The 12,216-nt window shown below is 45.4% G+C and overlaps 1 protein-coding gene across 5 annotated transcripts in view; it reads right to left on the reverse strand.

The window, feature by feature from the left end:
- Window positions 1–6,594, reverse strand: part of fnbp1l (formin binding protein 1 like) — a 110,006-nt gene extending 103,412 nt beyond the window's left edge. For 3 of the 5 annotated variants that reach the window (XM_033028927.1, XM_033028929.1, XM_033028926.1), the window contains exon 1: window positions 6,399–6,581. In XM_033028927.1, the coding sequence (XP_032884818.1) occupies window positions 6,399–6,422 (24 nt within the window). In that variant the 5' untranslated portion in view covers window positions 6,423–6,581. Of the gene's footprint in view, window positions 1–6,398 lie in introns of all 5 variants that reach the window. The other 2 variants (XM_033028931.1, XM_033028930.1) reach the window with 2 other exon arrangements.
- Between the last annotated feature and the right edge of the window lie 5,622 nt (window positions 6,595–12,216).

Raw genomic sequence — 12,216 nt, forward strand, 5'->3', positions numbered from 1 at the left:
AGGTAGATAGCAGTTATACGTTCACAACTCTGACATTTCGTACAAATCATCTTTTTGTTGTAATATGTTTTATTTTATTCACTGGTTGTTGTATCCACCCATTTTAAGATGCAAATCTAACAGCACGAAAACAAAGGAAAACATTCAATTATCCCAAATGATGAAAATGAACTCAAAATCTAACATGCCTCAGCATTATTTAATTAATAATCGTGATTTGCATATTTGTTCGCTCCACGCTTTCTTTTGTGTATGTTCCGCATCGCACTTTGGTATGTTTATCACTAATTTACAGTAAATATTTCAACATCTGAAGCCAGAAATAAGTTGTCTACTGACAATTATTCAAAAAATTATTCAATGAATGATCTTATATACCAAAGTGTGTGGCTAGGTTCACCCCTTATTGCAGGATTAATGTACACAACCGCCACTAGCTACACTAAGCTGGCCCTCCTTTTACGAAACAATTACAGGTAGCAAAGGTTAACCGATTTTCTGAAAATTGAATGCCTCAGACTTAAGGCAAATTGTGTCCTAGCCTGATGCACTCCACCAGTTTCCAGCAATGTAGCAAGATGTAGTTAGTTGATTTTTATCTTAATTAACTCAATTAGCAGGATTGCCCAAGAGTCAGCATGGATTCAAGGCTGCCCCAAGCCATAAAAAAAACGAAATATGATAACCCACAAGGATGACATCACCCATGCCATAACAGGTGCCAATGACTGTTGGATCGATCAGTACTAACCCCGTTCTTATCTCCAAAACCGGACCCCAAAACAGCAGTAAGAAAATAAGTGTTGCAAGAATAATAATACTTAAGTTCTCAAAGACCCCACAACAATAACGCTACTCATTGACCATCTGATAACTCCCATCTAATAGGAGCAGAGTGTAGACAGCATATGGATTGCCTGAAATCCATCACATTTAAGAGAGATTGTTAGTTTCTCTTAAGAAAGAAGCACAACTATATTCATAATCAGGACAAGAAAACTGCTGGAGGAACTCAGTGGGTCAAGCAGTATCTATGGAGGGAATTAGCCAAGTGACATTTGGGTGTGAAGCCTTGATCAATCCAAAGAAGGGTCCAGATCCAAAACATCATCTGTCCATTTCCCTCCACAGATGCTACCTGACCCACAGAGTTCCTCCAGCACTTTTATTTTTTGCTCAAGATTCCAGTTATTGCAGTCTCTTCTGTCTTCCTGATTATGACACACAGTGGGTAGTAAGAGCACAGGAGGTTCAACCAGTCACTGATAACCAACTATGTTCAAGAAGGAACTGGAGATGCTGGAAAATCGAAGGTAGACAAAAGTGCTGTTGAAACTCAGCGGGTGAGGCAGCATCTATGGAGCGAAGGAAATAGGCAACGTTTCGGGTCAAAACCCTTCTTCAGACTGATGTAAGGTGGAGGGGGGGGGGGGGGAGAAAGAGATGAAGAAAGGAAGAGGAGGAGCTAGAGGGCTGAGGGAGAGCTGAGAAGGGGAGGAGACAGCAAGGGCTAGCGGAAATTGGAGGTCAAAGTTCAAGCTGCTGGGGTGTAGACTGCCCAAGCGGAATACGAGGTGCTGCTCCTCCAATTTCTGGTGGTGCTCACACTGGCCATGGAGGAGGCCTAGGACAGAAAGGTCAGATTCGGAATGGGAGGGGGAGTTGAAGTGCTGAGCCACAGGGAGATCAGGTTGGTTAATGTGGAGGTGTTTGGCAAAATGATCGCCAAGCCTAGGCTTGGTCTCACCGATGTAGATCAGCTGACATCTAGAGCAGCGGATGCAATAGGTGAGGTTGGAGGAGGTGCAGGTGAACCTGGAACGACGGCTTGGGTACTTAAATCGAGTTGAGGGGGGAGATAAAGCAAGTGTAGCATCTTCTGCGGTTGCAAGGGAAAGTGCCCGGGGAGGGGGTGGGAAGGGTGGGAAGGGAAGAATTGATCAAGGAGTTACGGAGGGAGCAATCTTTGCGGAATGCAGACGGGGGGGGGGGGGGGGGGGGGGGGTGAGATGGGAAGATGTGGCCAGTGATGGGGTCACGTTGGAGGTGGCGAAAATGACGGAGGACTATTTGTTGTATGTGACAACTAGTGGGGTGGAAGGTGAGGACTAGGGGGACTCTGCCCTTGCTCCGGGTGGGGTGGGGGGGGGGATGGGGAGAGAGAGCAGTGTTGCGGGGTATTGAAGAGACCCTGGTGAGAGCCTCATCTATAGTAGGGGAGAGGAACCCCCGTTCCCTGAAGAATTAGGACATTTCTGATGCCCTGGTGTAGAACACCTCATCCTGGGAGCAGATGCGGCGTAGACGGAGGAATTGGGAGTAGGGGATGGAGTCCTTACAAGAAGCAGGGTGGAAAGAAGTGTAGTCTAGATAGCCATGGGAGTCACTGGGTTGATAGTGGATGTCGGTCAGAAGTCTATCACCTGCGATGGGGTTAGTGAGGTCAAGAAATGGTAGGAAAGTGTCGGAAATGGTCCAGGTGTATTTGAGTGCCGGATAGAAGTTAGTACATGGTTAGTACATAACCAACTCCATGTGTAGACTACATGAAGCATGGTGGATCTTCCAAACCTGAAACACTTTACATTTATCTTTAACTGGCTACTGGATGTCCTGGTTATTCTCACATTGCAATTCCACCCTGGAGACATTAACGGACTTTCATACCCATGTAGCCAAATCTGGAAACTCTTTGTAACCAAGTAACAATCTTAATCTGACTAAATACATAGCGTAACAGCAAATTCCAAATTGAGTTTTTTAAATAAAACATCACAATACATGTGATAGTTAATTATTAATGAATCAATTTAACATGGGCAAATTGTAACTCCCTCAGTTCAGAATCTACAGTGCCCTCCATAATGTTTGGGACAAAGCCCCATCATTAATCTATTTGTCTCTGTACTCCACAATTTTAGATTTGTAATAGAAGGAAAAAAAAAATCACATGTGGTTAAAGTGCACATTGTCAGATTTTAATAAAGGCCATTTTTATACATTTTGGTTTCACCATTTAGAAATTACAACAGTGTTTATACATAGTCCCCCATTTCAGGGTACCATAATGTTTGGGACACAGCAATGTCATGTAAATGAAAGTAATCATGTTTAGTATTTTGTTGCATAACCATTGCATGCAATGACTGCATGAAGTCTGTGATTCGTGGACATCACCAGTTGCTGGGTGTCTTCTCTGGTGATGCTCTGCCAGGACTGTTTTGCAGCCATCTTTAGCTTATGCTTGTTTTGGGGGCTGAATGAAATAAATAGTAGAGAGATGACTAGTACACAAATTAAAGACAGAATTCAATTCAAAACACAATATGAGGCAATTCAAGCACAGATGAAAAGGGAGGGGGACGTGGGGCTAAGAATAGGCAGAGGTGAAGAGATGGTTGTGTCATCAATGAAGATAAGTGAGCCAGTTCCTTCAGCAGCCATACATGCCCAGGCAATAACACCCTCACCACCGTGTTTCACAGATGAGGTGGTATGTTTTGGAACTTGGGCAGTTCCTTCTCTCCTCCATACTTCGCTCTTGCCATCACCTGATATAAGTTAATCTTCATATCATCTGTCCACAAAACTGTGATTGATCCTTTGGCCCATTCTTAGTCACGTGTGTGACCCAACAGATGAAAAATGTGGAATACATCTCTTCTAATTCTGAAAGCATTACAGGTATATTGTTTTGTACTGCATATATGATTCATATTTTTTTTCAGCTTATCAAGTGAAATTTTTATATGTTATGCTGACAATGTTTGTTTAGGATAAGAGGTCAAATATGACTGGTCACGTATGTGACATCACACAGAAGCATTGTACAAACTCTGAGCATTTTAAAAAGCTAGAATGTTCATATCTTTAGCAGACATGAATTATAATTCTGTAGGTAGGAAAATAGCAATTAATAAGATTAATCTCTTACAATAATTTTTTTTACTGTATTGCTTTGTGATGATATCTAGTCACGTGTGAGACATTTTGGTTCACTTTCCAAAGAATGGGTCTTTTAAGTACTTCTTGGCAAACTGTAACCTGGCCATCCTATTTTTGCGGCGAACCAATGGTTTGCATCTTGCAGTATAGCCTCTGTATTTCTGTTCATGAAGTCTTCACCAGACAGTGGTCATTGACAAGTACACACCTGACTCCCGGAGAGTGTTTCTGATCTGTCGGACAGGTGTTTGGATTTGTTTCTTTATTATAGAGATAATTCTTCTGTCATCAGCTGTGGAGGTCTTCCTTGGCCTGCCAGTCCCTTTGTGATTAGTAAGCTCACCAGTGCTTTCTTTCTTCTTAATGATGTTCCAAACAGTTGATTTTGGTAAGCCTAAGATTTGGCTGATGTCTGTAACAGTTTTATTCTTGTTTCTCAGTCTCTATAATAGCTTCTTTGACTTCCATTGGCACAACTTTGGTCCTCATGTTGATAAACAACAATAAAAGTTTCCAAAGGTGATGGAAAGACTGGAGGAAATTTAGGAGCTGTAATTTCTACATGGTGAAACCAAAATGTATAAAGACAGCCTTTATAAAAATCTGACAATGTGCACTTTAACCACGTGATTTTTTTCTATAACAAATCTCAAATTGTGGAGTACAAAGGCAAATAAATAAATGATAGGTCTTTGTCCCAAACATTATGGAGGGTACTGTGATTAATGGATTTAAATTTTGCAGTCACCCTTTTGGCAATTGCAGATTCTGTGTAATTATAATATTGCATTTATCTTTACTTCCTCAATATAAATTGGTTAATAATAGCCTTTCAGACCACTATCCTTTTCCATTAGTTAATCCAATCTGAGTCGAGAAAGGGCAAAGATAAAGAGATTTACCAATAAGTGTATTCTGCATTCCAAACACTGAAATTTAAAACTATTTGCCAGCATTGTGCATTTATATGTAAAGAGTCTTGTGTCTAAAATCACATTAAAGGTTCAAAGGTTCTTTATTAGTCACATACACCAATTCACATTAGATTGAATATCTCAATATTTTTTAATTATTCAACATTTTTCTTCAGGTTCAATGGTTTTACCCTTGACATCAAGAGTTTTTTGTATTTATGATATTTTCTTTCCAGTGTAACTTGAATAACTACGTATAGGAAATGTGGCTAAAATTATATTATTTTCGTTGTACTGGATTGCTCTTTTTAGGATAGCTAACCAAAATCCCGGTGTTTCGTAGTTCTTACTCATATTTGTTTGTTTCGCTACCTATGACAAGAACTCACTCTTTGTCCTCTTTGAACAGCTTGACTACCTAGGGCAATTCTATTCTCCTGTGTAAAAACTGGCGGACCTGTCAACATTCACATTACCGAGTAGACAATGAGGAGAAATTACACACCAAGCGCGATAAATCAGGAAAAGACTAGTGACTTGTCTGTCTCTTTGCTATCGTAGAACTTATGCAAAACAGATAAACCGCCACGCTGTCTATATTGTAGCCAAAGAAAATGTACCATCGCTTCGGACCAGCCAAATCGAGTGTGAACCATTTTCATTTCTCTCATCAAAATTACGGCCGTCTACCTGCTGGTCTGTTCAGAAAGCACTCCATGAAAAATATGTGATCTGGCCCTGGCCGCACTCCCATTCTTATTTACACAAAACAAACAGGATCGAACAAGTGACCGTTTTGGAAGTTGCAAAACAAATTCCATTCAAGGAAATGTATTTTAAAAAAACATGTCAAGCCACGATAACAAAATAAAGTAAAGGTGTGCCAAGCAGAACCGTCTAAATGACCACTTATTTTCACATCGGGGTGCGTTCGCCACTAATATTTATACCCAACGCCGAGGCGAAATCCCTCAATCTTGACAACCAAGTAAGTAGAGGCATGAGACAATGGTTTAAATGATGAGCGATGGACCTGGCAGCCCTGTGGTCTCAACTGCCCCCCTCCCACCGCCCATTTCAACCGACTGCTTTGTTCAGGCACCAGAGAAGGGATTGTCCTGCCTGCAAACCAGCCCGACAAACAATGCAGTCGCCCGGCTCAAAAACCAACCGACCGAGCGACCAAGCGAGCGTCCTCTCGGCACAAAGAGTTCCCTCTCCCTCGCTCCATCGGGTTCAAAACAAAAGAAACAGTTCAACTCTTTCCCCCCCCCCCCCCCACCCCCACCCCACCCCCACCCAGGTGTTTTGACAGGAGGAATAAAATTACACAGAAGCCGTTGCTTCCCCCCCCCCCCCCAAAAAAATAATACCGGCCGCCCTTTGCAAAGGAGACAAACCAAGCGGGCTGAGAGCTGGCTGGGTGCATGTGAAAGCCATCGCCCTGCCAACCAGCTCCAGACGACGCCGCCCGCCCGCCCGTCGCCTCGGCCCCCGCTGCCGGCGAAACAAATAACAATAATCCCCTCACTCACTCACCCAAAGTTCCGCGCCCCAGTGCATGGCTCCGGCTGCTCGTTACCGTCAGCGAGAAGCAAAGCCCCCTCCCAGCTGCTTTCCCCGCCTCAGGACGTGTGCGCTGGGAGACTCACTCCCGTCAGTCAGTCACTCAGTCCGTCGCCGCCGCCGCCGTCTTGTCCTCTCCACAGGCGAACGCTTCATTGACATTCGCGGTGGAAGCCGGGATGCTGGAGGACTCCGGGCGGCCCCGGGAATGGGAGCGGAGAGTAGAGGATGCGGCCCAGGATCCTGGCACAGCAACACAGGTATTGACTCAACACAACACAGGGTGAGTAAATCCAGCGTTCGTTTACTCCGCACACAATGACTCAGAAGGGCAAGTCAGCGGCCACAGGAGTGCCGAGGGTGTCCAGCATCTGCAGTTCTTAAATCCCTTCCATTTGCATTGTTTCATCCAATTACACCTATTCAATTACACCCCTTTAACAAAAAGCATCAAAAGCCTTCGACTGTAGCTCGGTACACGTGACAATAATCTAAACTTGTCAATAAGATCACCCCTCATCCTCCTGAACTCCATGGAATAGAGTTCCAGCCTACTCCTCTCCCTATAGTTGAGACTCCCTAGCCCTGGCAGCATCCTTGTAAAGGGCCTGTCCCACTGCGGGGACCTCATTGGCGAGTTTAGAAGAGTTTGCCCTCGACTCATACTCGCATCATGGTCGACACGAGGTCTTTGTAACTCTCCTTCATGCTCAAGAGTGGTCCCCGTGTACTCGAGGCCTCAGTTAGGTCGCGGCGTTTTTTTTAGCATGCTGAAAAATGGCCGCGAGTAAAAAAGGGTCGTCATGGAAAAAAAAAAATCGATATTTTTTTTACTCATAGGTTTAGTCAAAGTCATAGGTCGGCATGTTATTCGTAGCTAATCGAAGGTAATCGAGGGCAGTCGAAGGTAATCAAAGGTAGTCTTCAACATAGTCGAAGGAGGTCGAAGGAGATCAAAGGAGGTCGTCTACACTCTCCACTATTCGGTGTCCAATTTTCCCGAAACTAGTCGAAGCTAGTCTTCAACATAGTCGAAGCAGATCTTCTACATAGTCGAAGGAGGTCTTCAACATGACACTTTTTCATACACTCCTAAACTCTTCTACACTCGCCAATTAGGTCCCCGCGGTGGGACAGGTCCTTAAATCTTCTCTGTACCCTTTCCAGCTTGCCAACATCTTTTCTATAACATGGTGCCCAGAACTACTACTTCTTATCTAGTCCCCCACAAGATTAGAAGTTGTTCAGCCAGAGCTGAACACACTTCTCGGCATCTGCATACAATGGTGTCTGTCTTGTCGCTTCTTGTGCGTGCTGGTGGAAAGATTGGTGGAAACAGGGCCGCGACGTGAACGCTCTTTGACCCCGTGTCTAGAACTGAACACAGTACTCTAAATGCAGCCACACCAATCTCTTATACAACTACAGCCAGGGGCAGAAATCCTGGGGGGGGGGAGGAAAGGGGGGACACGTCTCTTCCCCTTCCCCTTCCCCTCCCCCCCCCCCCCGCTTTGAGAGGTGGGGGACGACCCCCCCCCCCATGTTATGTAATCCAGACTTTATCAGCCGTTTTCTAAGGGCTGAATCCGCCCATTCGCGGGGCCTTTCAGCGCCCCGCGAGGCTTAAAATCAAACTGATGCATCGAGGCGATCAAGGCTCCCGATGTTGAAGCCCCCGCCGGCCGATGAAAGACCCCATGAACGGGCCAATTCAAGCCCCACAATTCGGGGCGGATGAAGCTGCTGTTGCTAGAGTTCAGAGTCGGTCACCAACCAGGTCAGCTCCCGATGTGACCGTCCACAGGGCCCATGGCCGAAGCCTCACGTGTGTGGGCGCATACGCGCACGCGGCCGCCAAGAAATTGTGTCCCCCGCATGTTTTGATAGCGATTTCCATGCCTGACTGTAAGATCCTGCTGTAAGATCCTGCTCATTCTCACCTAGCGCAAGCTTACAATGGCCTGTTTCCTTTATCATGTTCACTTTTTTGCATATCTTTAATTCATTTGTTCTATATCTCTCTACATCACCATCTATATCTCTCGTTTCCCTTTCCCCTTGACTCTCAGTCTGAAGGAGGGTCTCGATCCAAATCGTCACCTATTCCTTTTCTCCAGAGATGCTGTCTGACCCGCTGAGTTACTCCAACTTTTTGTGTCTATCTTCAGTTTAAACCAGCATCTGTAGTTTCTTCCTATACATCTATCTATCTATATTTATCTTCTTCTATACTAAAACTTTAATCTCGTCCTCTTCCAGTTTGCGTTTTTTTTTAATTTGCGGAAAAACGGTACCCTATATCGCTAGGATTTTTCGCTACCTTACTCACCGTTCTCCTCTGCTCCAAGCGCACTAGGTTTTGTTCCGATCAATGGAATATTACAAAAGGTATGAAGGTTTAAAAATCGTGAGATCAGCTGATTGGTCTGCTCGCCTGTCAGTCATCATGAAGGTAACGCCCCTTCCGGCACCTACTGTCAATCACCGGGACGAGGAGAATAAATCCCTGGAGGCAGGCTGAGTCTGCGAGCCACGCTGAGTGAGCCCGTGAGCCGTGCTGAGTGAGTGAGTGAGCCCAGAAGCGGTGCTGAGTGAGTCCCGAGGTGGCGCGGTGTCGGGGAGCGGCCCGGAGCCTGGCCGACTGCGAGGCAGACTGCTGCAACCTCGAGATCCTGGGGAAGTGAGGGATGAGTGTGGCCGGGTACTGGCTGGGCCGGGCGCTGGCGGGGCACACCACCCCTGCCCACACACCCCCTCCCGCCTACAACCCCCCCCACCCACACGCAGCGGCAGGTCGCGGCAGCGCTCCCCCCCCCTCACCGGCCCCTGCTTGAAGCCGTCCCCCTTCCCCCATCCCTGGCGACAGAACACTTCCGCTATCCCCCACCTGAAGCAACCCCCCCCTCCCTGTCCCCAGATACACGACTAGCCCAGGAAAAGTCTATTTGTCCCACAATGTCTGTACTAGCCATCTGGAAACAAGCCCCTTCAGCCCATAACACCTGTACTAGGTGGAATGGCAAGGGGCGGAGTGGGGGGGGTTAGGAGGGATCAGGAGCGTCACAACGGTAACCCGTCAGCCGCGCCTGTGCAGTTGGTGGCTATGGGCGAGTGGTGGAATATTTCATTGGGGGACCAGGCCTCCCGTGTGAGAATGGGACCCAACCGGTCCCACTTAGTCTAGTTTAAACTAAACGTAAACGCAAGGAACTGCAGATGCTGGTTTACACCGAAGATAGACACAAAATGTTGGATTAATTCAGGCAGCATCTCTGGAGAGAAGGAATGGAGAAGAATATCAAGACACTCGGTATAGTAAAGTGTTCAAATAGTCTATCATTTTGCAGGGAACTGAATGATAGTGATTACCATTTTTGTTATAAACACCAGTGGCGGCGCTGCCCTAGCAGCTGCGGCTCGCATGCAGTCCGTCTGTTTTTTCTTTTTTTTTGTTTTCTTTTGACCTGTTTTAGTTAAATTTAGTTTATTAGGTTGTGTATATGTGGGGGGGGGAGGGGAAATTTGGTTTTGGTCTCTTCCTTCGCGGGGGATGCGACCTTTTCTTGTCGTATCCCCCGTCTCCGTCTGCGCCGAGGCCTAATGGCGGAGCTGGCGGCCTCCAACTGGGACAGACCTCGAGGTTCCGGAGGCAGAGCCATCCAGGACTTACCAACGCGAGGCTGGCCGACTTCGGGGTTCTGGTGCCGTTCCGGCAGCGGCGGCCCGACTTCCGGGCTGTGATGGCGTTCCGGTGGCGGTGACCCGACTTCATGGCTGTGGCGGCGTTCCGGCGGTAGCTGCCCGACTTCGGGGCTGTGGCGGCGACCCGACTTCGGAGGCTCGGCCGCGGGGCCCAGTGGACGACATCGTCGGGAGCTCGAAGGTCACATGTTGGTGACCTGTTTTTCAGGAGCTCCCGCAACAACAGCTTGGTCCGCTGGACTGGAGGGCGGATACCGGCCCGTTCGCGGAGCTCGGATTCGGCCGCGGGACTTACCATCAGCCGGTAGGGTCACAACATCGGAAGCCTGGATCACCTCAGCGCAGAGGGAGAACAAGGAGGGAATAGATTACGACTTTAAGACTTTTGCCTTCCATCACAGTGAGGAGGTGCCTGGTGAACTCCCTGTGGTGGATGTTAAATTTGTGTTTATTGTGTGTTTTTGTTATTTTATTATATGTATGACTGCAAGGCACGAAATTTCGTTCAGACCGAAAGGTCTGAATGACAATAAAGGATATTTATACTTATACTTATAATATTCGCAATAAATTATTCTGCTTTTCCCGAAATGGCATTGCTTTGGAACAAATGCAAAATGATAAATACAGGTTAGAGGGGGTAAAATTGAACACCATGTCTCTCGGTAAAAGTACAATAGGTACTTGAAAGGGGAAATATACAAAGTAAATCATTCTCTTATCAATTGGAATGATATTGATTACAAAACACAGAACAGACAGACCTGCGATAAAAAACCATGCAATATAACATTCATTCCAGTCCATCTCTTCTTCAATTATGCAAAAGCTGAAATCTTCAGAAGACAGAAAGGCAGTTTCTTTTAGATTCTGTCTCAGGAGATGTTGCCCAGCTTGATGAGCACTTCCATCATTTTCTGTGTTGATTTCTTTACCAGAGGCAGACCTCAGTGAAAGGTAAAATCTTCAATTATGTTGTGTTCCACCTCTGATTAAAAGTCAAGCAGTGATGTTTTTTTGTGACAGAGAAGATTGAACTGCTGACACATGTTGATTTGTGTTCAATACTGAAGAACACCAGCAACTTCCAAGTCGGGTTGATCATGATGCTTCTCAATTGAAGTAATCTTAAATTTGGGAATCACTGCAGAGTAAAATACTTAATGACACGATAATTTGTCAGAAATGTAGAAATCGATTATGTTTCTCAATATTCCCGCATCAGCAGCATACTACAAAACATAAATATAATATGCTGGAACTTTATTTATCCCAGGAGGGAAATTGATCTGCCAACAGTCATAAAGACACAAAATACATGAAACTAAGTGACGAGTGGAAAGAATTGGGGATGTGCAAAGGTTGGGGAGGGGAGGAGTCAGTCTCAGTCAATACGAGTCAAGAGTGTTTTATTGTCCTATGTCTTAAAATGGAACAATAAGATTCTTACTTGCATACATTCATGATTTGACATTATTGTCGCATCAAGTTGCAGACGGAACCCATGATTTCTGCACTCAGTGTGGTTTAATGTTTCAAAGGAATGAGTCCCTTTAATAGAGGGTTTCATGAAATTCATGTAACCGGCAGAATCTGGCTGCAAAGATCTTGTTCTGCAAGCAATGTGAGACTGGCAATTGGCACTGTGCACTTGCAGGTGTATTCTAACTGAGTGTGACAAACTATTGTTTAATTCGTACTGAAAATGCTGAAACTTCTCTGGTCTATCGGGATCCTTTTTAATATCATTTTGAAAACCTCTAATCATTTCAGTTTTCTTTTATAAACCCAACAAATAATGTGATCCATACAGTACACAGCTTCAACATTTTGCTTTAAAAAGGAGAAATCTTAAACCATTGCAATTGGTGATTAAAGATATTGAAAAATACAGAGATGCCACCTGACCTGCTGAGTTACTCCAGCACTTTGGTCTCCTTGTGGATTTCTCAGGTGCTCTTGTTTCCTCACTTCTTTCCAAAGATATGCTATTTTGGAGCTTAATTGGTTATGATAAAATAGGTACCGGTAAGTGGTAAGGCAGACAGGGTGGAGTCATTGGGCATCTGAGATCAAATTGATTTCAGGG

This window comes from Amblyraja radiata, chromosome 10, assembly GCF_010909765.2.
Source record: "Amblyraja radiata isolate CabotCenter1 chromosome 10, sAmbRad1.1.pri, whole genome shotgun sequence".
NCBI classification, from domain to species: Eukaryota; Metazoa; Chordata; class Chondrichthyes; order Rajiformes; family Rajidae; genus Amblyraja; species Amblyraja radiata.